Raw genomic sequence first — 21,707 nt, 5'->3', positions numbered from 1 at the left:
CTTCGTCCAGCTCTTTATACGCGTCGTGAAGTTGAGCATGAACACGTATCTGTAAGCCTGTACAGCAGACGTTCACCTGCTCCGATTGTTTAGTCAGTCCGCGCTGTTTGCGCGAAACATCAGATCGGTGTTCTCCGTTAGACCTTGTGGCGTCTTTGATCTCGCAATGGGAAATCGCAATTACCGTTCATTAGAGAACACTGATCATTGATTAACGCGCCTTCCTGGAACTCAGTACTTAGGCCACGTGTTCAGCTACCCGCTTGCGATATCGCAGTACCAAGTGTCGGTGGTCACGTCGCTTATTTTCTTTCTTCCGGATCAATTTCGAGCATCCCCAGAGCGACGGAAGGATCGGATGAAAAGGCTCTGAAGCAGTAATCCGTTCATTCTGTTAATGAATTATCGTCTGCCTCTGGCACGGTTAATTCGACTAATGGTATGATCGACGCTGGTTGTTGTCGTCGGTTGTTGAACAGGCAAACACTGAGGCCCGAGTGGAAGATACAACGGCGTAGCGATCAATGCTTGCAACGGAGGGAGAGGAAGATCGAACGGTGCTTTTTACGAACACGGATACCTCCACACGTTTTCATATGTCGAGACGTGCCAGCATCTCCATGGAGTCTGAGAGACCTGTCCAATATGTCGCTCGATCAACCGATCATTCGCCTGCATACGAGTTTAAGCATTTATTTTTCTCTTCTTTTTTTTTGTTTTTTCCAATAAACATCGGGGATGACTCTGATTAACCGATGGCCACTGGTCGTCGCAGTGACAGAACTACGGGGAAGGAAAAAGAAGAAGTTTTACTAGTTTATAGTTGTCGGGTAAGTGGACGCAGCATCCAAGTGACACGAACGCGACAGGGTCGCAAGCTGCGGAGAGAATAATGGCGCGGATACTTTTATTTTCTCTCATTTCTTCACCTTAGATCGTTTTCTTTTCATTCTCTTCGTTCTACTTCATCTTCTTCTTCTTTTTCTTCTTATTCTATTCTTTACACGAATAGTTTTATACGGTTTTATTTCCTCGGCTCTGGACGAGGTAAACTTTTTAAAAACAGTCACGTGGTAATGGTGAACCATTTTCTGTCGTGGTCGCGGAATTGTTGAGAAAGCACATCAGTTCCGAGTACCTCGATTCCGTGGCTGTTGACTATTGGTTGCAATCACTCGCGGTCACTAGGCTACAGACACCGTGCAGATGAGTTTCGAGTTTAATTACGTCGCTTTCCACTTCGCAGCTCGATAATTGGCAAACAAGCCACGTGATCATACATAACGCGGTGGTGCTAATAACTTCCAAGATACATCAGATGAATTAAGGGCTGAGCAATTTGCCAAATTGGCGTCACTCTGAGTAAGCCGGTTCACTGGTCCCGACAATGATCAATAGTCAGATTCTTGGTTACGGCCACAAATTTATTGATCTCAACAACCAGTCTACGTGTTACGGCAGATTTAACCTCCAAGAAATTAACCTCTTGGAAGACAAAATCGCTGCCTATAATACGTACAGTCTGGAACATCACTAACCACAAAGCTAATTTCGATTACACCGAATTCATCAAGTCCAGATCTTGGGCTTGGGACTTCTCATAAATCACATCAGACATCTGCGCCGATTGTGTTGATCAGTGGGATTATTTTTGCTGGTAAATTACGATCAACATATTTTTCTTCTCAGGCAGAACAGAGTAAACATTTTTCAACAAACTCAGAGGATCGAGATTCGGAAATTGGTAGTGTGATTTTTTGTATAGATATATCTAAATCTAAATCTAGATCTAAATTCCTAATTCTTTTTCCGAATTTAAGCACTAGTTTTTTGTAATGCTTGTCGATCGGATAGGGTGGTCAATGAAGAATACGGCAAAAATAGGGTGAGATGGGGGGGGGGATGGAGGTGAACCGTGTTCAAAGTCGAGGTAGTTATCGCAGGTTGGTACTGCAGAAGTGGATCTTCCGTCCGTACTTAACCCTGGAGACTGGAGAGTGAATAGCTCTCGGTTGTATGCCACTGAAAATGGGAGGAAGGAGGGGGCGTCGGCTGAAAGGAGTAGAATAAGGGGCCAGACTGTGGGCCTGAGTGGATGGAACGAGGGTAAGGAACCGCTAATTAATAAGCGGTAACTGCGAGTTGTGAATTACATTCCGCAGCTACGCTGTTGTACGGCAGCTACCGCTACGCGAACCGGCAAACTACCTCTTCGAGAACTTTGGACCATCGCTATTTCAAGTGCTCAAGTCGTCAGCCGGATCTCCGGATAACCTGGCCGCACTCGAAGCTGCTTATCCTGATCTCTTCCGCTTCTCCGTGTACTGTTTCCGCAATTATTTCAACTCTTTTTAAACATATATAGCGAGGAACAACGTCGAGAAAACAGAAATCGACGCGTGTTTGCTTCAATCCAGAGTATAAAAAAAGTTAAAACTGTTGAAAGTATGAAACTGAATTCCCTATTACAATCTTCCTCGAGATCCAACAATCCGGTTTTCTTCCCGGCGCCTTAATGTTCTTCGCAAACTGCTTTCGTCGTCGGAGCGATTTCGTCTCGCTTCGCTGGATAATCCATTTACACGACTCTTAAAAATAATTTAAGTTTGCTCAGCATGAACACGCATTTCTAAAAGCTATTTAAACGGTTCGAGGTACGTATAAGGGGTGCAGGGGATGAGCTAGGTAGGAACTCGCTAAACTTGTCTACCCCTCACCTTATGGGGGTACTTTTACCTTTTTACTACCCGTTGTCGTCTCGGTGTGGCGAACAATGCCGTTTATAATTAGATAGCCGAGGGGTGGAGGCGGTTAGTTGTTTCGACGGTTCGTCGCCTTTTACCCCTCTGCACCCCGGCTACAACCGTTACGACTTTAAAGTCTCGGTATCTTACGCTGCGAGGATGTTCACCTGCGTCGAGCCACGAAACGACTTTCTTCTCAAAATTACTTGGCGAGACAAAATTCCTTCGTTGGACGCACGCCGCCTTTTAACGACACCTCTGGCAAACTCTTACCGAGGGGAAGGGGATGAGGGTGCAGGAAATCTGCTCACCTGAAGATCCTGGGGCGAGGGTGAAGTTTCCTTAGCGATTTGACTCGGGCTGTGAGGTGACGGACTTTGTCCAGATCGTGGGCTCTGTGGCCTGGTTCCCAACTCGTAAATGTTGATCATGTGGGCCGCTTGCGCGTGGACCATCAGTTCCCACGCCGATGGGAAGGCATCCTTGCACAGTACGCAAAGCAGCGACGCTGTCGAGTCACTTTCTGCATTAACAATAAGGAATGAACAGGGAAGATTAGAACGAATGAAAAGTTGCAATAGCCGTTTTCGAACGAGCGAGTTGGACGAAGTATTGTCGAGAGCTACTCACTTGGCGTGGCTCCGTTGAAGGTGTGACATTTGCATGTGAATCGTAGCTTACAGTAGTTGCGCTTGTGTTCGAGAAGCTCGCCGAGGTCTGTGAACATTTCTCTGCAGTTGCCGCATATCAGAATGTCGGGATTGCCTGTAAGGAGGAGAGAAAAAAACGTTGTAATATTTCACGATTTCAAAATAGAACCGGGATGTGTGAAGCTGTTATTCGACCCTCGCTCGACTTGGTGCACACTTTGTCAAAATCGAATTCGAGTGTTTTATGAACTTCGGGTAATACGTATGTGCCCTAAATGAAAGATCGGAAATGGTTTCCTCGTGTCTGTATGTAGCATAGTCGAAACTAGAGCTAAGTTATATTTATGGGGGGTATATAGGGTGCACGGAGTGGGTAGGTACTGTAATACTTTCCACCCCATAAATATCAATGGAATCCAGATTCGCCGTTCGGAAATATAGGTAGCTTCTCCGCCAAATTGACAGCAATATTCGCATTCTTTGAACAAAGTGGATAAAAGTATAAAACAGCTTACGGGCCCCTTTCGCCCTAGCGTCCGCTAGTCTCCCCGTCTTATTGGCTGCCCAATTTCACCCGCGGCTTCCGCATTGCTTTCTCGCGCGAGTAGGTTCTTTTTTTTATTCTCGCTTCTTCTTCTTCTTCTTCTTTCTCACCACACGTTTCGATCCCTGTCAGATTCGGCGAAACGTGATTGAAGTACGCAAAAGGTCACCGGTACAATTATTCGACTGTAATATATATGGCGGGGAATCCGTTTTGATAACCATTAGATTTTCCGACACCTGCATCGTACGTGAAATGGAGAATAAGAAAAATCGATCGAAGTTATGATTATATACGCAGTGAAATATTTTATCTAGAAAATTTCTATTACCACAGCAAAGCTGATTGAACCCGATTGAATTAACGAGGCAGCTAATAATTAACTGCTGAGCTGGAATTCGTCGCTTGCAGCCCAGCCAGCCAGGAAGTCACACCTGAAACTGAAGGGCTAGCACCCGGCGCAATCGGATATATAGGTATACATATATACATGCATACACGTACAGGTATACCCTCGGTAAAGTTTTTGTCGATCAATCCGGACGCGGGAGGGAAATGGCAATAAGAACTTGTAAAATTCTTAATTTCGCGCCCTCTGCCTCCGGACTTTGGTAATTAAGCGAAGGTCGCTCCCTTAACCAAGCGAGGGTGTTGACAAGAAACTAATTGCATCCGCTCGGGCCCAGCTTTTGCCCCCTCTTCGTACCCCCTCACCTTCTAGCGCCCCTATTCCTCGACTTGGCGAAGTTCAATCCAAAATTTACGAGACCGGCCATAAAACACTCGGATAAAACAAGTCGGAGCTCTGACTTCGGTCCCATTCTTAGCCGAGTTCAAAGCGAGCCGCGTTCTCTTCGCTGCCAACCGAGTTCAGTCAGAGTCGACTAGAGTCAAAAGTCAATTACCTTTCTAAGGCCTCTGTCACACAGCAGCCACAGACGCTGAGACAAGGATTGATCGAGCTCCGATCTCACGCGGAATTGTCGGTTTTTATAACGAATAAATCGCGAGGGATTGCGGTAGTATGCATGGATGATCAAATTATTCGTTTGTAATTTAATTGTACTTTAATGCTGAACCCTAATCTAGTTTCGAAGGAATTCGATAGGAGTAAAGCCAGCGATACGCTTTTTCGCTTTACTTCCGGTTTCTTTTTCCGCGATATTACATTCGGATGATTTGTTTCTTGGTACTAGGTCCATGACTGAAATTAATACCACGAAACAACAGCCAGCCGGAGACTTTAACCTTTTGAAAGATTTTGCACGATTTCCCTGCTACATTTTGTGTTCTCTAAAAATTTCGGGATCGTATATTTTTATTATACATACTTGACCCTTTTTTTAGTTTTAAAGTGGATAGGGGATACTGCAGGGACCCTGGCGGAGTGCTGCGTTGTTTGAATGAAATTGGTAAGATTACGCCTGTCGTCGTCTGTTTTCACTACTTTTACCCCGGGAGTCACATTTCCCTTGTTAAGAGGAGGGTGTTCCCCGTTTCCTCTCCTCTCTTCTCCGTCTCTCTCCCGTCTTCCGTACGCAGGTTATTAATAACTTTCGAGTTTAAACTCAATAAGTCAGTTAATTTATATTCATAAATGCGCAATTCAGAAGCCGATGGCAGCCCCGTTATAAACGACGTCGTCGAGTCGTTTCGCTTCGCCGTCGCCGACTCGGCCGAGTGTCAACTCGGCTCATTGTGATCGAGCAATTAATTTACAAAGACGATCAAAATTCTTGCCACCCCCCCCCCCTCCCCCCTCCGCCCCTCTCGCTCTTCGTTATGTGCCGCCACGAATATTCAATACGCTAATTGACCCTGCAATAGTCCTGACAGAAACGTTTACGATTTTTCATCTATACTTACTGTATACTTTGAGCTGATTCAAACTCGGTACCGTCGTGTTGTTGGCGTTCGCCTGCTGCTTCTGCTGTTTCGGCTGCTGCGGTCGTGCCGGCGGCATAAGACGCGGTCGTTTCAAGGGGGGCGCCAAGCGCGGTGGAAAGGCCGTTGAAGCGTAGTAACTGAAACAGATCAGAAACCAGGGAAAGTAAGTGGACGGTCATCCAGACTGAGGGGGAGCAAAGGGAGAAATTGCGCTTTATTTTTAGCGGCAAACAAGTTTCGAGTGAAAGAGGGTTGGGGGTAATTTATAAGACGAATGAGAAACTCGCTGGGCGATTAGGGTTATGCCTCGGTGGCTGGATGGCGACTGCTTTCGAAAAATGATCGAGCTTTAAATCTTTCTCGGTGTGGTGGAACGGAACTGCCGCCGTGCCGGCGACCGTTGTATCCAATCAATCGATTATTTCCAGTCTATAAATCCCAGGCTACTGCAGGGCAGCACGCTGCTGGCAAGCTCAAGTTAACGATCCAGAAATCGGCCGCGGTACTTTTCTCCTAACAAGTTCACCGCTTTCCGTTTCTTTTCCTTCTCTTTTCACTCTGTAGCCACCTCTCGAGAATTGTGCAGACGTTAACTGCAGGAAACTCCGACCTACGAGCTGCCCGGTGAAATACGAAATGCAGCAAACCCAGCGGTGACTCGGTACAGAACAAACATGCTCACTAGGTATACGTACACCTGCATCTTGCCGATAAACACGCGTTTTTTTTTTTTACACCCGTGTGAATCTGGGATGACGGTGAGTCTTTGGGTCGAACGACTGTTCAACGCCCCAACCATAATTATTATCGTACACTGGATAGCCTCGCATTTAGTCGCCAGGAATAGAAACCCAGGTTTCACATCTGGGTCAAACTGATTAAGAAACATGCAATTTGACCGGATCCCAACAACTGGAAATTCCGAAGATTCCTCTCCGCTTAGGTTCGCTCTGAATGTCAGCTCGCAGCGTCTAATTCATTTCATGCATACTTCAGGTGGTTCGAAGTCAGTTGCAACGTTTATCAGTTTCTTGCCTGTCACCGATTTACCGATACTTTTCATGTGTAAAAATATATTGTTTGTCTTTTGGTGTCAACGATGTTTGTCTTCTCCCTTGATACCTATCATGGGCATTCGAATTACCTCTCACGCAGTCTTGGATTGCCGAAGTAGTCGTTGAAATCGTTGGTTCGTTATATGGTACCTGGAACCACCACTGCTGGACTGCAGACGAGTAAATATATTGAACAAGTTTCAGCATTATCTCGTCGGGAACTGTTGAAAACAAATAATTGCCAATAGAATAGCTGACGAAAGTTTGGAGGCGAACGAGAAAAGCGGATGTCGAGATGGATCAATCGGACCATGAGGAACCGGAGGATCGGGCTGAAATTCAGTTGACGTAATGACCAATGAATGAGAGCATGATTGAACGAGTTACACTTGCTCCGTATTGCGATTATTTGCCCGGAGTTTATCCGCCCACCGCAACTCGTGGCGACAACCCTTATTCGACGTCTAGACGTGGAGGCATAAAAAATCGTCATTTAGCACAGCAACAGCAGCAGCTCGGCGTGAACGAACGCGTTGCATTAAAAATCGATGCAGCATCGCATCGTTGCGAAAAAGGCGGATTGCTGGTGCATGGGGCTGGCGAGGGGGTGTATTGTGGACGCATATCGTTCTGGGATTATGAAATCCTCGATCCTCCTCGCGCAACCTCCAACCTCCAACCTCCAACCCTGAAACCCTCGGTATTTATCTGCCCATATCCTTCCTCTGTCTGTCCCGTCGCTTCCTCTGCCCCGCGTCGCGGTCCATGCCCGAAGCCTTCCACGCACGGTCCTTCGAAACTCTTGGAAATAAAAAGTCCCCCGTCACTTTAACCCTGTAGAGCACCGGCATCGACACCACCACCGACTGACACGTTGCCCGTATTCGGGGACACGGGATCGTGACTTTCTAGCGTAGTTAAAATCCTTCGCACAGTTGTTTTGTGTGCTGTCTGGTTTATTCTCATCTTTTACCCAACGACCATCCACCTCCCTTCCTCTACACCAGGCTCTTTGCAAGTGGGCGCTACAACGGCTCGCGTTACACCCTCGACAAAGGCTGTTGCGAAGCGTCGAGGGAAAGAACGTGTCAAAGTCTTACCTCGTTAACGGGACACCATGAAGCTTGTTGCTTATCACAAAGTACGGAGTTGCGGTAAATAGCAGTGAGAAAAAATGACGGAATATTTTCTACGGCGGTGGTAGCCAACTTACGTCGTGTTTTCTTTCTCTTTCTTTATTCCCTTACCTCGATCTCTTTTCACTCGATTAAGTTTCACCTTTGATTGCTGACCTGCGGTCGTAAGTTGATGAGAGGACATAAATACGCGTACAGTTATAGGTATAGGTATATGGGCGAAAAGCATTGCTCGTCTGGCCGAGACAAATTCGAACGATTTCCTTCTTGCAGGTCAAACTGAATTATCGAAGCTCTGAACGGGCAGAATCTAATACGCGCACCCTGGGATTGACACAGCCGGGACAATTATTTGTTTCCTACAAATCACCCGGCAGCTTTCCTCCCTCCTCCCTCCTCTCTTCTCACTACCGACAAACTCGGGCCAGACGTTTTTCCGCCCGGCAACTATCTCGCCCCGCGAACCTGTTCTCGACGTCCTGACAAACCGGAAAATCTGCTTTTTCGCATCGATTATCGGCTTTCTTCTTCGCTTCTACGATCACGTGCCCTCCAGCTCATAGAAAATACATCCACCTAAGTGTCGCGGGTTTCCGTCTCGTTTACACTCAACTGTCGTAGTCCACCTGCGAATCGCACCTCCAGCATTGCATTCGGTAGAGACATTTCTGCCGTCGACTTTCGGACCAGATAATCAAATTGATGGTCGAAAATCGCAAGGAAATAGTCAAACGAAACAAGCATCAAACGAACTCTCACATATCGTTGCTTTGCATTTGCGTGCTCGTCGACGGGCTCTCGACCAGAGAAAAGGTACTCTTGAAATTAGACCCTTGCCAACTCTCCACGGGACTGCAGCCATCGAACTGCCATACCTCGATCCTTCTATTCAGAGGGAAGAGCATCAAGAACCGATATTGCATCATGACTCGAACCAGCAAGAAGCCACACTCAGAGATTGGCGTAGATATTTACCGTCGATATTCGATATTGGTAAGCATTCTTATAAGAAAAAATCAACGAGATGATGAAACTGATCGACGAGCTCATAACCTGTATCTTTTTCAAAACGCGTGCTATTCTGACCCAGAAGGTAACCGTGCTCTGTGCCTCTTCGTAATCTGTACGGATAGCGATTCCTTGTATTATATCATGCACGGAGCAGAGTTATGGTATACATATATATACCACTGCATCGCGAAGTTCGGTGCAGTTCAGTGCGGCATGCAAGTGCAGTCGCACCATGCCAGTATGCGGTGTGGAGTTCTGCTGCTGCCTGCTGCATCCGCCACCACGCTGTGCGCTGCTCAGTGGCAGAAGCAGGAACGAAGATTCTGATTAACGAGTTGGTACTATAAGTTTTATGGGGTCATGAATAAATTTCTCTGTACGAGATATTCTCGCTGCGCTTTGTATCGCGACGACCCCTTGACCGTTGTAGGTAACTGCGCGTGACCGAGGCAAGTTCCTCCGAGTCCTCCGACCAATCTCGTCACATCTGCTTCATTCGAATACCCGGCACGTCGGCTTCTCATTGTTACAATAAGAACACGGGCTACAATTTTTCGGATTGACGATGATATCGCATTGTTAGCGGCTTATACGACGAATATACTTCTCGTCGCGTTCTTCGGGGCGAGAAAAAAAATGGATTTAAGATGAAAGTAACGCTGTCGATTTTAATATAATCTTTCGCCCCTATACATGCAAAGAAAGCAAAGCGATGCAATCACGATTGGAAAAGTTAAGGTGTTAGTCGGCTCTGACTGTAGGCAGGCTGCGCGTCAATCTCCGGCAGTCAATCACGACGATAATTTCGGTAATTTGATAATAGTTCAACCCTCGCTTCGGGCTCGTGTTCATTTTGCAGAGTACAGCCAACTCATCGATACATCTAACTTGAAATCGCGTTAAAACAAGCGAGACTTACATTTTTTCTTGTTTTCTCCAAAATTCAAACACCGATTCTTACGCTTATTTCATTTTCAAACTGTTTATGGGCATTGCGGCGATATCGAAGGTGCAACTGAGTACAGCGAGAAGTGGCAATACAGGCAAACGTATTCCGTAGTAGTTTGTTGAGATGGATTTTCATCCCAGCATCCATCGAGCATTGCTGACTGGCTCCCTCATTCTTCCTCTCTTTATCTGTCCATCCCTCTCTCTCTCTCTCTCTCTTGCTCTCTTCCTCTCCCACTCTGCCGACAGATTGTCCGGATATTAAAACGTATATCAACTTGGCCTGTCCCTGCAACGCCGCCATCGTCACCACCGGCTCACAACTCGGCCTCACTGTGTGGCGGCTCGATCGAAGGTTCCTGTTGCTTTGCCCTTGCTTCCATGGCTTTGTTAATTGCTAGTTATCGCGGCTTAATCAACTACCAGGATATTTGTTTGCATGGAAAAATAATTGCAATTGACTATTGACTGCGTCTGCCGGACGCCCGATTTTGCCCAATGGGCAAATACAATAGGTACGTAATTTGCTTACGGAACGAGTTGGGCTGTCAATTTGTTACTTTCAATCAACGGCTTTAATCAGTAGAATTGGAGACTAAGGAAACTTTGATCAATTCCCCCCCGTTTTCATATTCGTTTACGTTTTTTACGTTCAGCTAATTTCACTATTGCATATTACCGCGTGATCCAGATTCATGATCAGTAAATGCAGATTCAAGATTTCTTTACTCTTCTCTTCATTCAATATTCCATGTCGGAGCTTTTATCGAAGTAGCCTGGATTAAGATACCAACCGTGCCGATTCATATTAGGAAAAACTTTCCGGGAGAATTAATGTTTGGCACTATGACGCACAATTGACGCACTTCTTGGCTCGTTTCAAGCAACACGTGGCCTCGGGTTAATCGCACTTATACAGTGTTGTCCCGTGCTTGTATTACGCTTTCAATTGCGAACCATCGTGAGAAAAGCACCGCGGAAAAGAAGAGAGAAATTTTATAAGAGGCAATAGGCGCCGATTTTCTGCAGCCGTTTGTCGAGGAAGACGACGTCGTCGTTGCTTGCACGTCACACGAGGCGCAAGCTGATCATTTTACAAGTTCTTTCTCGCCTCTCGCCAGTCCAAGAGACAGCGGATCAAAATAGAATCATATATTAATAGGTTTGGAAGCGGGGAGTCGCGTGCGCTGGTTAGCGCACCAAGTAGATCCAAAAGTCCCATGAAAAAGCCATGAAGCATGGGGGGTTCTTTTGTCTATGTGCTTGCTGGTTGATTCTTTGCAATTTGGAGAAATTCCGAGATTGCAATCTCGTTACTTGTCTTACGATGATCTACAACGCTTTCTTTTCTTTATCCGAGGCATTCGGCTTAGCAGTAATTTATAATTTCAGTCCACCCACTGGTGAAATCACGAGATGAAGTAAAGAAATTGGCAATCTTGTTCTTGACTGCGTACCTATATGGTACGAGTTAAGTATGCCACCCACGAAGCGCGCGAGGCATGTAAGCAGCCAGGTCACATTACCCTGAGCCTGAATGCCACGGAATTTCACCTTATAACCCTCAACACTATCAACATATACACGCTCAGTTTTACTCACTGAATCGTAAAGCGAAAATCATGCCGTGATTATGGAAATTCCATGATCAGCATTATTTTGAAGAAAAACCGGCGCTCGGATCATTTTGCCTGTTTCTTACTCTGTTAGAAGAATAATTTTTTTTTTTTGTTAAGATTTTTTGTTGAAATTTCACATACAAAATAAATACAGCAACGATATAATCATAGGATCATCAACTACGTACTTCTTAATCGCCGGTGTATAATTTCATCTTTCCGCAGAACCCGATGGGAGAAAAAATTCTACACTACATGGCACGAATGGTGGTTTCGTTTGTTCGTTCGTTCTTCGTTCGATACGATTGTCCCGTGGGGGTTGAGGGTGAGAGGGGGGGTGATTAATAGCCGTGTTTTTGTTACCGCGAACCTAATTTGCGCCATGTTCCGTTAGCGTCGGAGGTTGTATTCAGGGTGTCAAGGGAGGAGGTTGAGTTTATAAAACCTGCAACAGCTCGATAGGGGTGGAGGGCGGGAAACGAGCGTGTAGGGGTCGGTGGCAAGGGATCGTTGCGAGGTTGTATGCGTGCTTGTAGAATCTCGGCTCGTTTTTGGATTGAGAGAAAAGTAAAGCTGGCCACGAGCTGATCGAGAGGCCATATCTGCGCTGTGACGTGCCTCCCGAAGAAGTTTCACTCTTCCGAACGAGTTCTTCTTGCCCGTCCCCTTCCTCTTCCACCCCCCACCCTGGCTGTGCCACTCGGGCACTTCTATCATTAATTCACATCTTGACGTAATCCCCGTGTCGAGGCGGAGTCGAGACTGAGGTGAGACGGAGATTGGATCTCCGTTCGGGATAATCGGGACATGATAGAAACGGCACGTCAGGACGTTGATTAATTCAAAACTCGGGCGCCGCCCTACCTTTACATCGAATAAACGAATAATTACCCCGCTAATCGGGCGAAATGCTAAATGAATTCTTTCTAGTGCTAACGAAAATACAACCTCCGTTAAAGCTGTTTCTCTGCTCTTTTCTTTCCTTCTTACACTCGATCTGCTTTTTGTTTTCAACCAAAATTACACAAACTCCTTTAGGAAGTATCTTTTTCTCAAAGGCACGAGGTATAATCACATTAGTAACGATAGCATGAATTAATCATTATCCTCGGAGTATTGGGATCGGATGGAATATTTTCGGTAGGTATCTGATTTCAGAGTCAAATGACATGAATGTTTGACCGCACTTCCGGCCACGCTTGCGAACTGAAGTCCTATAAATGATTCTACTTCTCCTTCGATGTGTATTATTCATTAACCCCTGGTTGGCGATGGGAAAATGGCTGGGTGGAAGCTCGTCGTCAATCAAGCAGTGATTAATTCGGTATATCGAAATCCCGGAGGAATTTCGAGTTCTGGGGCTACCTTCGCGGGTGAGTGACACCGACGCTCCATCCGCTGGCTTTTTCCCCTCAGAAATTCGGCTGAGATCTGGGAAATGGAGGAGGGCGGCTGATTTTAACTGGAGCTGCTGGGGATTCACGCCGGATGTTGCGAGATTTGGGGAAATAAGGGTGCGTAGAAAAGGGATGAGTGCGGTGGGTGTTGTGGGGGGGGGGGGGGTGGCTACGGATCCCCAGAGACGTCATTTCAGGTTTAGGTTGAATGGGTTTTAGCGGGTCGCCCGCAACATGCCGTTTCGATTTTTCATGGATTTCCGAGATGCTGATGACGAGATAAACACCCGTTATCCAACGCCTTCGAGACTTCGAGACACGCCATCGATCCACTGTATATTCTTCGAACGGTTTTACGAGCTACGGCCAGAGAAGCTCTTCGAAGAGTCTTCGCTCCTCGACCACGATCGATTCACGAGCCAATGGTCATTGCTGCGTGTAAACAGCGAGAAATCAGCCCTTATTCATCCCCCCGAAAGCTTCTTGTTAAAGCTCGCACTTCGGTGCGGGGATTTGCACTGGCTGAATACACGAACAATTTGACATCCGCGTGGGATACCGGCGTTTAATTTCAACGGACATTGCGGGAATTCCTGGAGAGTCCGGTTCACGTGCAGGTACCAAAGTTTACCTCCTTTAGAAACAAGAACCCGGCTTTCCGGAAGAGGACAACCAATTCTACGAACAATGCGGTCAGGTATATACCATTGTTCCTGGCATCTTCATTAAGCGGCCAGCTACTGTTCCAACCCAGATGTACTACATATGGATAGCCCCGAGAGCAGGGGATTCCTTGAATCGTTACAGTGATTTCAAACGAACCAGTGAAAGGATGGAATGAGTGAAGGGAGATACATATTTGTTTAAACAGTCCGCAGTAATATCCAAAAGTATTCGTACTCGTGTTCTGGAAATTTCTCAAGATTTGTCCTTATCGCATGGCAGGCTCATAAAAACGATAAAATTATGCATATCATATACATATTTGACCTTAATAAATGAATCTTCGTTATCGCGATTTTTTCTTCACCAGGTAAAACGCGGCAATAATTTTTCTAAAATGTCACGGTCCACAGTAGCATGAACATTAAATATACGTAATTGAAAAAGCTCTGGATCTTCACGTGTAAATTTTGGAAAGAATTTTCGGAAGTATATGAAAGGGGTGGAAGTCGTATAAAAGCTTCCGTGAAAGACAGCGAGGGTTACAAAGCGGGTCGAGTTCTCGTGTTATTAAATAAGATCTTATCAATTAGTTTCGGGGCTGCCGTGACGCTGGGAGAAAAATTTACAAACATATTCATCGGCGGAAGGGGGGAGGGGGGAGGGGAAGGAAGGGTGGATGGTAATATTTCGCGCAATTAAAAGTCTGAGATATGGTAATACCCTTATCTCTCTTACCGCGGCAACTTCAACGCGTGCTCTGAATATGTAAGAGCAGCAGGGCAGCGTCGCTCGGCTGCCAACGTTAAGTGGGCGGCCCGGTGGTGACGGGGGTTTATACCTGTTGCTTACACTCACGCGTCGCACGACTCACGATCAGACTCAAGACTCACGGCACACGACCAGAGCACGAGAACCTGAAATCGCCGCACCTGGCAGCCTCAGTTCAGTTCAGTCAGTCACGGCTTGGAAACGGGGTGAATTTATAAAACAACCACGTTCCTCTGCACCCTCTATAGACTTTCGACGTGCTTTCAGAGATCTTTATTCCCTATTGGTTCTTTCTTCGTTCGCATGAAAGCTTCTCAAATACCATACCGAAATAATTAAAATATGAATTCGCGCAGCCATGGCTAGGCTCAACGTCACGCGAATAGACGTCGTACTATTGTAGACAAGTTGATGTTATTGATCACCCACGACGTCTTGCTAATGAAATTTTTCCAACAAAACGAGGGTGAGAAGCATGTGATATCTAAATACATCGATTTTTACTAATAATGATTTATTGCTCTCGCGGTGGGTATCGTGGCAAAGAAATTTGGCTGCCTGCGGTCAATTTGCAGAACGTTCATTTGGAGCAGGGTTCCATCAAGTTTGGGATAAATGATTACGACCGAGTGATTATTATGATTACTATATGTTTTTTCTGGTTTCTGTTCAAAATGTTTCAATTGTCTTACCCCAGGATAACGAAGAGTGATAGCTAATGAAACGGATCTGATATCAGGATACCACTCTCGACGGCAGTGCAGAATTCCCAGAACGCGCGATATCATCGGCGCATTTGATACACCGATACGAGTGAAATAATTAGCTTATGTAACCGTATAGAGGGGGGTGGACGGCACCCCTTTGCGATATTTAAAATCGGATTAAATACCCATTAATGCCTGCGTAACGAGCGCCGGATTAGCCGGATTGAAGGCAGGTATAATCGGGTTTGGCTCCCCGTTATCGTGCTTATTGGTGCTTTCAGTTGAATAACGAACCGCCGTTTTCACGAGTGAATTTTAATCCGTGTTTATTTTTTTCACTGATACCTTCCAGCCTGCACTCTCGCTTGCTTAGGCGTAGGGGTGAAATATAAATTGGGCCTTCGATCAATTTATCTTGATGTATATTTTCCATCAAAATTAAATTGGAAGACGTCAATGTCGACGCACTGTAACGACTTATTGAACGAATGGCGAGCGAAGAAAATGACTCGGGATTGAATGTTTGCAAAAAAATCCACGCAATTTGATGCTCTGCTGATTGAATATTTTGGCATTTGATGTATCCAGTTCGTTTCTCATTACCTTTAGGGTTCGTAGCGAGTTTCCACAATCTTATATTTCCTATTCATTTGATATCGATACAGGAAAGTATTAATATATCAAGTGGTGTTGTAGCCTGTTCGTTCGTTCGTTCGTTCGTTCGTTCGTTCGTTCGTTCGTTCGTTCGTTCGTTCGCTTATAATCTATATCGAAGACTGTGGAAATCGTTTTTCCCGCGGAGTTTTGCGGAAAGAAACGCTATTCTGCGGGAAAATTGTTGTTCATAACGTTGTTAAGGCTCGAGGGTCTGAGGATCGTAATATGAGAATGTAATTTTCCTCTCGAGACATCGATTCGATGCCGTATTATACGGTATATATATGTATATCGTATACACGTATATCTGTGCACGGAGATGACGATATTAGAGATAATGCAATTTTCGTTATGAAAATATTATTTCAAATTCAATTTCTCAATTTACTAAATTCCGTATACTCTCGAAGATAAACATCACCCAGCCTGGAAAATTTCAGCCCTTGAACGAATCCTGAAATAAATATGTGGATACGTCAACAAGGACGAAGAATCGTTTACTGAGAATAAAAAAATGCTCCTCAAGCCGTTACAGACCCAAAACGCAATCGAATCTACGACTCGAAGTTTCCGCTCGCTTCGTCTTCATCTCCCGATCTCATCATCGAAGTATACGAACGAACGTACCTTGTATATACTAACTACGGTATTTTGGTTCATTTTATGGCCCATTCACACGTTCGTTTGCTCACCTCTCATCCACTACGTGACGCTGCGCTGGGCTAGTCGACTCGGAGTTGTCTAAGTTGTTGGAAAGTGTAGCAACGTACAAAATTTCTCTTTAGGGTTTAACGAGTTGCCAAGTAGAGCACAACATTAACTATCTCTCGAAGACCGAGTGGCTTTAGCTTTCACGAAAAGAACTTCACTACACTGTGTACGACGCTGCTCTTCACTCAGTCGAAGAAGTCAAACTCGTATAAAAAAAAAGTCAAAACACCATTAGAAAGGAAAACCGCAAAAGAAGAAGAAGAAAAACTATGAGTATAAAAAGGAAGAGGAGGAGAGGATGGCCATTGCACTAAGGTAGATCAATTACTCAAGCTTGATGCATAAATTCAAGCGAGGGTCAACGTGACGCGCGCTGTTTCATTCTCTGATATCCTAAATCGAGAATCCCGAATCCGTGCACTTAATATGTGTCTGTGGGATTAGACCAGGGACGTGTTGCGGGTCAGATTGCAGCGTGTCCCGTTAAGCTGGGGATCGCGTCGCGATGTCTTAGGGGACGGATGTCCCTGATTAATCCAGCCTCCCTTACCACGACGGGATAGGCAGCATCCCGTCCTTGCCACGGGCCACGTGTTACAGCTTCGGCAATGGGGGCTCGGGGCGAAAATGAAGGTTGGGACGGCGCAGGGTGCGGGAAGCACCGTTTGTGGCTAAATTGCATGCTTCGCTTCGCAAACATACAGCTACTGTGCACCTACGGACAAACTGCAGGCCACTGAACAGATACGATGCTGTTATATGCAGAGCTGCGACACGTGCTGGATGGATGAAAATGTTATCGATTTGATTCACGATTTCACGGTGATGTCCAGTGTTGTAGAGGATGATTAGCCAGGATGATGTACGGTTCTACGCGATGCGCGATGGTTCAAAAACTTACATCCGACTTCTCAACCACTCCAATGTCACATCTTCATCGTTACTGGTCGGACATTCAGGGCTTACCCATTAATTCTAAAGTCAAGTGGTTGGAATATGGTTTTTCTTGATTTATTTTCCTTGCGCATTATATCACCGTGCAGAAAATACGTCATCTGATATTAAAGTGTCGACACCCTTGGTCGTGAGGATGAACTAGGTGAAAATTGGCACTCTCAGTGGCTGAGACCATACTTGTTGATGGTAATATCCACAACGAGCTGGGAAGAACAAGCGTGCGATTTAAACGTAAAGCTTGGAGGTAACGGCGATGTGAGACGGTGAGGAGGAAAGTTATCTCGTGGCGGGGAATTAAGTTTGAGTGTTAGTAGCGGGGGATCATCGTACATTGTTGACGGATGAACGGGACTTGCGGAAGCTGAGTTCCAGCGTAATTAATTTGGAAAAGTTGGTTAACGTTTTTCCGAGCACCGAGCTGCGTGGTGTAATTAGAGGGCGAACACGAGTGAACTCTTCGTCTCTACCTCCTTCCCTTCTCATCCTCTCATGGCTTGTTTTGCGCTAATTCGAGACCTGTAACAGCTAGTTTCAAACTAACCAGATGCCCGTTTTACTCGCAACAACGAACCTACGATTTTTCTCTTTCGGCTTTGATTTCTAAAGACTTGGATTCACCATTGATCGATGCCATAATTTCGGGCAATAGAGAAATGGAGTGAAAGAAATTAGGAATATAAGCAATAGTCCGGTTAAATAAAATGCCCAATGAATACTCGAACGCAGTTTAAGAGTTTGTATTTCATGTTACGAATACTCAGTGCCAAGTTGGCAAGCAGACCGAAATTATTAAGAAAACGTTTTACACGCATGATTGTCGAACCACCTTGGCACACATTCATACAGCTCGATACCTTTATCAAATGGTTTACCGGTACTGAACCATTGTTTAAACCAGACAGGGTAAATCGTTAGCAATTTAGACAATGCCTGCAGAAGCGTTGGCTATGATGAATAAAGTCTTTCAATTCGGAACGAATTTTGCTTTCTGTAGTTCTGAGGCGGCAGCATGGTGCGTTCGTTGCCGTCCGCAAGTCCCGTTCGAAACCAGCCGACCGGAAGTTTCCCTTCAACTTCCGTTGGCGCATGCCTCATACATATGCATGTACACCAGGGCGAGCGTCGCCAGACAAGCTTTCGTTCTCCCAGCATGCAACGTGTTCTGTTCGCAGCGCATAGAGAGCTCTGGAAGTTAAATCGCATGGCCCGCAGTAATCACAGCTAGTACGGTCGTCGAAACTTGATGCCCTTTCGGTGTGCAGGGACCAGGATACGCGCTGTTCATCAGTTGTCAGTGGTCACCCACGGGTATTCCACACGTCCGTATCCTACACGTACCTACATGCTTACGTCGGTTCTATCCAGGGTCGAGTGAAACGCCAACACATGAAGCCAGCTGAATGCATTTGTTCGCGCGCTTGTAATCAATAGCAAACTCGAATCCTTTGACCGTGGAAGCAGCTTCTCTGTTATACGATACATGGCTCGTGGATATTACACCTAGCTTCACGCCATGCATTTGAATCAGAGTTATATCCGGGCTACCGGGATTACATTTTACACCGTACATCAGTTTGAAAATTCTCAGGTCAATGTGTGAAATGCAAAACTGACAAACGATCGTTGACTTTGTTATGACCACCGCCACGTGGGAGAGGAACTTTTATAGAAGATTGATCAGTCTTATAGAAGATAGAGTTAACATTGCATTTCGTCGTTTTCGTGATAATTGAGACTGCGGGTGGTTAACAAGAAGAGACCGATACAATTTCTGGCGACGACGTCATCACGTCGCGAGTACGTAACTAACTTCTTAATGAAATAAACGATGCACCAGCTGACGATCAACTTGATTCCATTCACTTTGCACCGGTGAGATTATCCCCTGAGAGACACCTGCAGGTTTCTAATGCGGTGTCTTGGAGAGGGATGACAGTGTACTGCAGGCGCAGTGGCGGCGGGGGTGAGGATGAAGGCTGCATTTGACACCGAGGCAACCTCTAACTCGAGGCGACGCAAATCCTGTTAAATGGATCAACCTACGGAAAAGACGTTGTCCGGGCGACGTCACGTTTCCCCGTCTTCTCAAACCGTCGGCTCGGCCAATAGTTTGCCGTCAACCGCCGCCACAATCGTATGCGTCAAGCTTCCAAGGCTTCACGGTCATTGTTCTACCGGTTTTGATACAGGTTATGAATGTCACCTCGTAAGGATTCCCTGCAAAACTTGGAGGCTATCCTTATCTGTAAGTGTGACAGGTCAGCTCGTGCCAGATGGAATACATACCGAATGATTAATAGGTATTACCTGCAACTGCACGTCAACGGATTCTCATATGATATGCAGTTTTAGGTACGCCACGTTTTGAGTACTCAATGAGAACAGTTTGGTATTGCTGCTATTGGATTCTCTGATATTCACCAAGTAATTAAAGACAAATTCCCATTTCCGGAGATATGGTGCATCTAGCGTATATTCATATAGTAGTAGACGGTATTTTGTGTTTCTGCACTGTACTGCCAAATTATATATGAATATCAAAGCTTCGTATGATTACCAAGGTTCCTAGCTTCGGATTAGATTCAGGTCAAGTAGAACTAAAATTGTGTAATACGAAGAGAGGAAATACGAGTCGTTGATGGAACATTGATAGTCACTGCAGTTGCTATGAAAGCCAGGACGCGTAAGCTGCTTTGCAGACGTTTCTATACTGGATAAAACGAAGGTAGTGAATGACATCTGGTTATACATATATGTACATCTGCGGGAGAAGCTTGCGCTGGGTCTATGCAAATTCGTGTTTCTCGATTCCTTTGACTCCAACATGTAAGTGAATGCATCGCTTAACCGTAAGGTAACCGCGTATTTCATATGTCAGTAGCTAGAGACGCGAAACTAGAGTAGAAAACCCGTGCCAAATATTTCTAAAACTGTAAAAAAAAAAAAAAAAATAAAAAAAAAAAAACGAAGGAAAAGGAAAGCTAAAACAGAAGTAAGGAAATTAATGAAGCGTAAAGAAAGAGTCAAAGTTGCAGGGTGACGTACGTTACGAGTCTGCAGTGTACAGCCGTTCGGCTAACAATGACGCAGCTCTCCTTTCGTTGGTTTGGTTGGTTTTTCAAAGAAAGGGAGAGACGTATTTTTTTTCACTTGTTCCGAAAGCAACGGAAATTTGGACTCGTCGGAAGTCCAACTCTGCGCCTCGGCTGAGTTCACGCTCATCGAGAAACCGGGAGTGTAAAAAACTTTTCTCAGAAAGAAGCTGTCGGACTTGTAAAAAAAACTTGGGGGCTCAAAAAATACAAGCGAAATGAATGAAGTTAAAATATTAAAAATTAAATAAAAATAAAGAGAAAAATTCTCACCACTCTCAGAATAATAATTTAATGAGTGTGATGCGGAGGAAGAGAAACAAAACCAGTCAAAAAAGATCAAACCAGCTGACGTTAATTTCACTTTTCCTCTCCACCTCCTCCTCTCTCAGACGTGTTCTCGGTGTATCTGCAGGGTAACGGATACAAGGTACACATATGGTGGCTGACTATCTTTCTCCCTCCTTCTCGACTCCCCTGTTCTTTACGCGAGATATTATCACAGTCACCGTGCAACGCCATCCCCTGTACAGTATTCTAAATTATTCACTGTAAACGTCCGTTGAACTAGCCTGCAGACTCGGGGTGGAGGACGCACTCTCGCGAATAAGTTTTCGAGATGAGCGTCATTATCTGGCGGAGCTGGCTTACGGCTTCGTGTGTGTACAATGCCCACCTCATACCCCCGCCCCCGCCCCCGCCCCCTAAGCCTCGAATATATAATACTACATCCGCCATCGGCATAATATTACGTCCATTATACATGCAACCGTTCCTGCAGACGTGAACGCCTCTGTTTACCTGCCGTATAGAAGAGCCAGGTTGGCTCCAGGAATGCGTATTTATACCCCAGGAGTTGAAACTTTGGCGAAAGATGCTCCTCGACGGCGTCATGCACCAAAGAAGTACCCACATTCTTATTCGGTTTCCATAAACCCTGCAAGTCAAACGCGTACATTCTACCACATTTCTACAGTGAATGTAGCAAGTGCGCTACATATTCGCTGGCTTATCTCTTCCTCCGAGACTTCGAGTGCTTCACCTTGGCGGTCGTTGAAAGCCATGCACTGACGCGATGTGAGTGTAGCCAGATGTTCTTTTCGCGGATCCCTGTAGTATAAGGTCCCGAAATGAAATGGGAAGATAACGCTGATGTAT

General features: G+C 45.6%; 1 protein-coding gene across 4 annotated transcripts in view; it reads right to left on the bottom strand.

Annotated features, from left to right (window-relative positions):
• LOC124405468 overlaps nt 1-21,707 on the bottom strand; it is a 167,474-nt gene that overhangs the window by 7,222 nt on the left and 138,545 nt on the right. For all 4 annotated transcript variants that reach the window (XM_046880372.1, XM_046880375.1, XM_046880373.1 and 1 more), the window contains 3 exons: nt 5,805-5,962; nt 3,375-3,509; nt 3,056-3,267 (listed from right to left, as the gene is read on the bottom strand). In XM_046880372.1, coding sequence (XP_046736328.1) covers nt 3,056-3,267; nt 3,375-3,509; nt 5,805-5,962 — 505 coding nt within the window. The remainder of the gene's footprint in view (nt 1-3,055; nt 3,268-3,374; nt 3,510-5,804; nt 5,963-21,707) is intronic.

The sequence above is a fragment of the Diprion similis genome, chromosome 4 (genome assembly GCF_021155765.1).
Source record: "Diprion similis isolate iyDipSimi1 chromosome 4, iyDipSimi1.1, whole genome shotgun sequence".
Taxonomy (NCBI): domain Eukaryota; kingdom Metazoa; phylum Arthropoda; class Insecta; order Hymenoptera; family Diprionidae; genus Diprion; species Diprion similis.
Note: the sequence above shows the minus strand (reverse complement) of the source record. Positions and strands in the feature narration are given on the sequence as shown.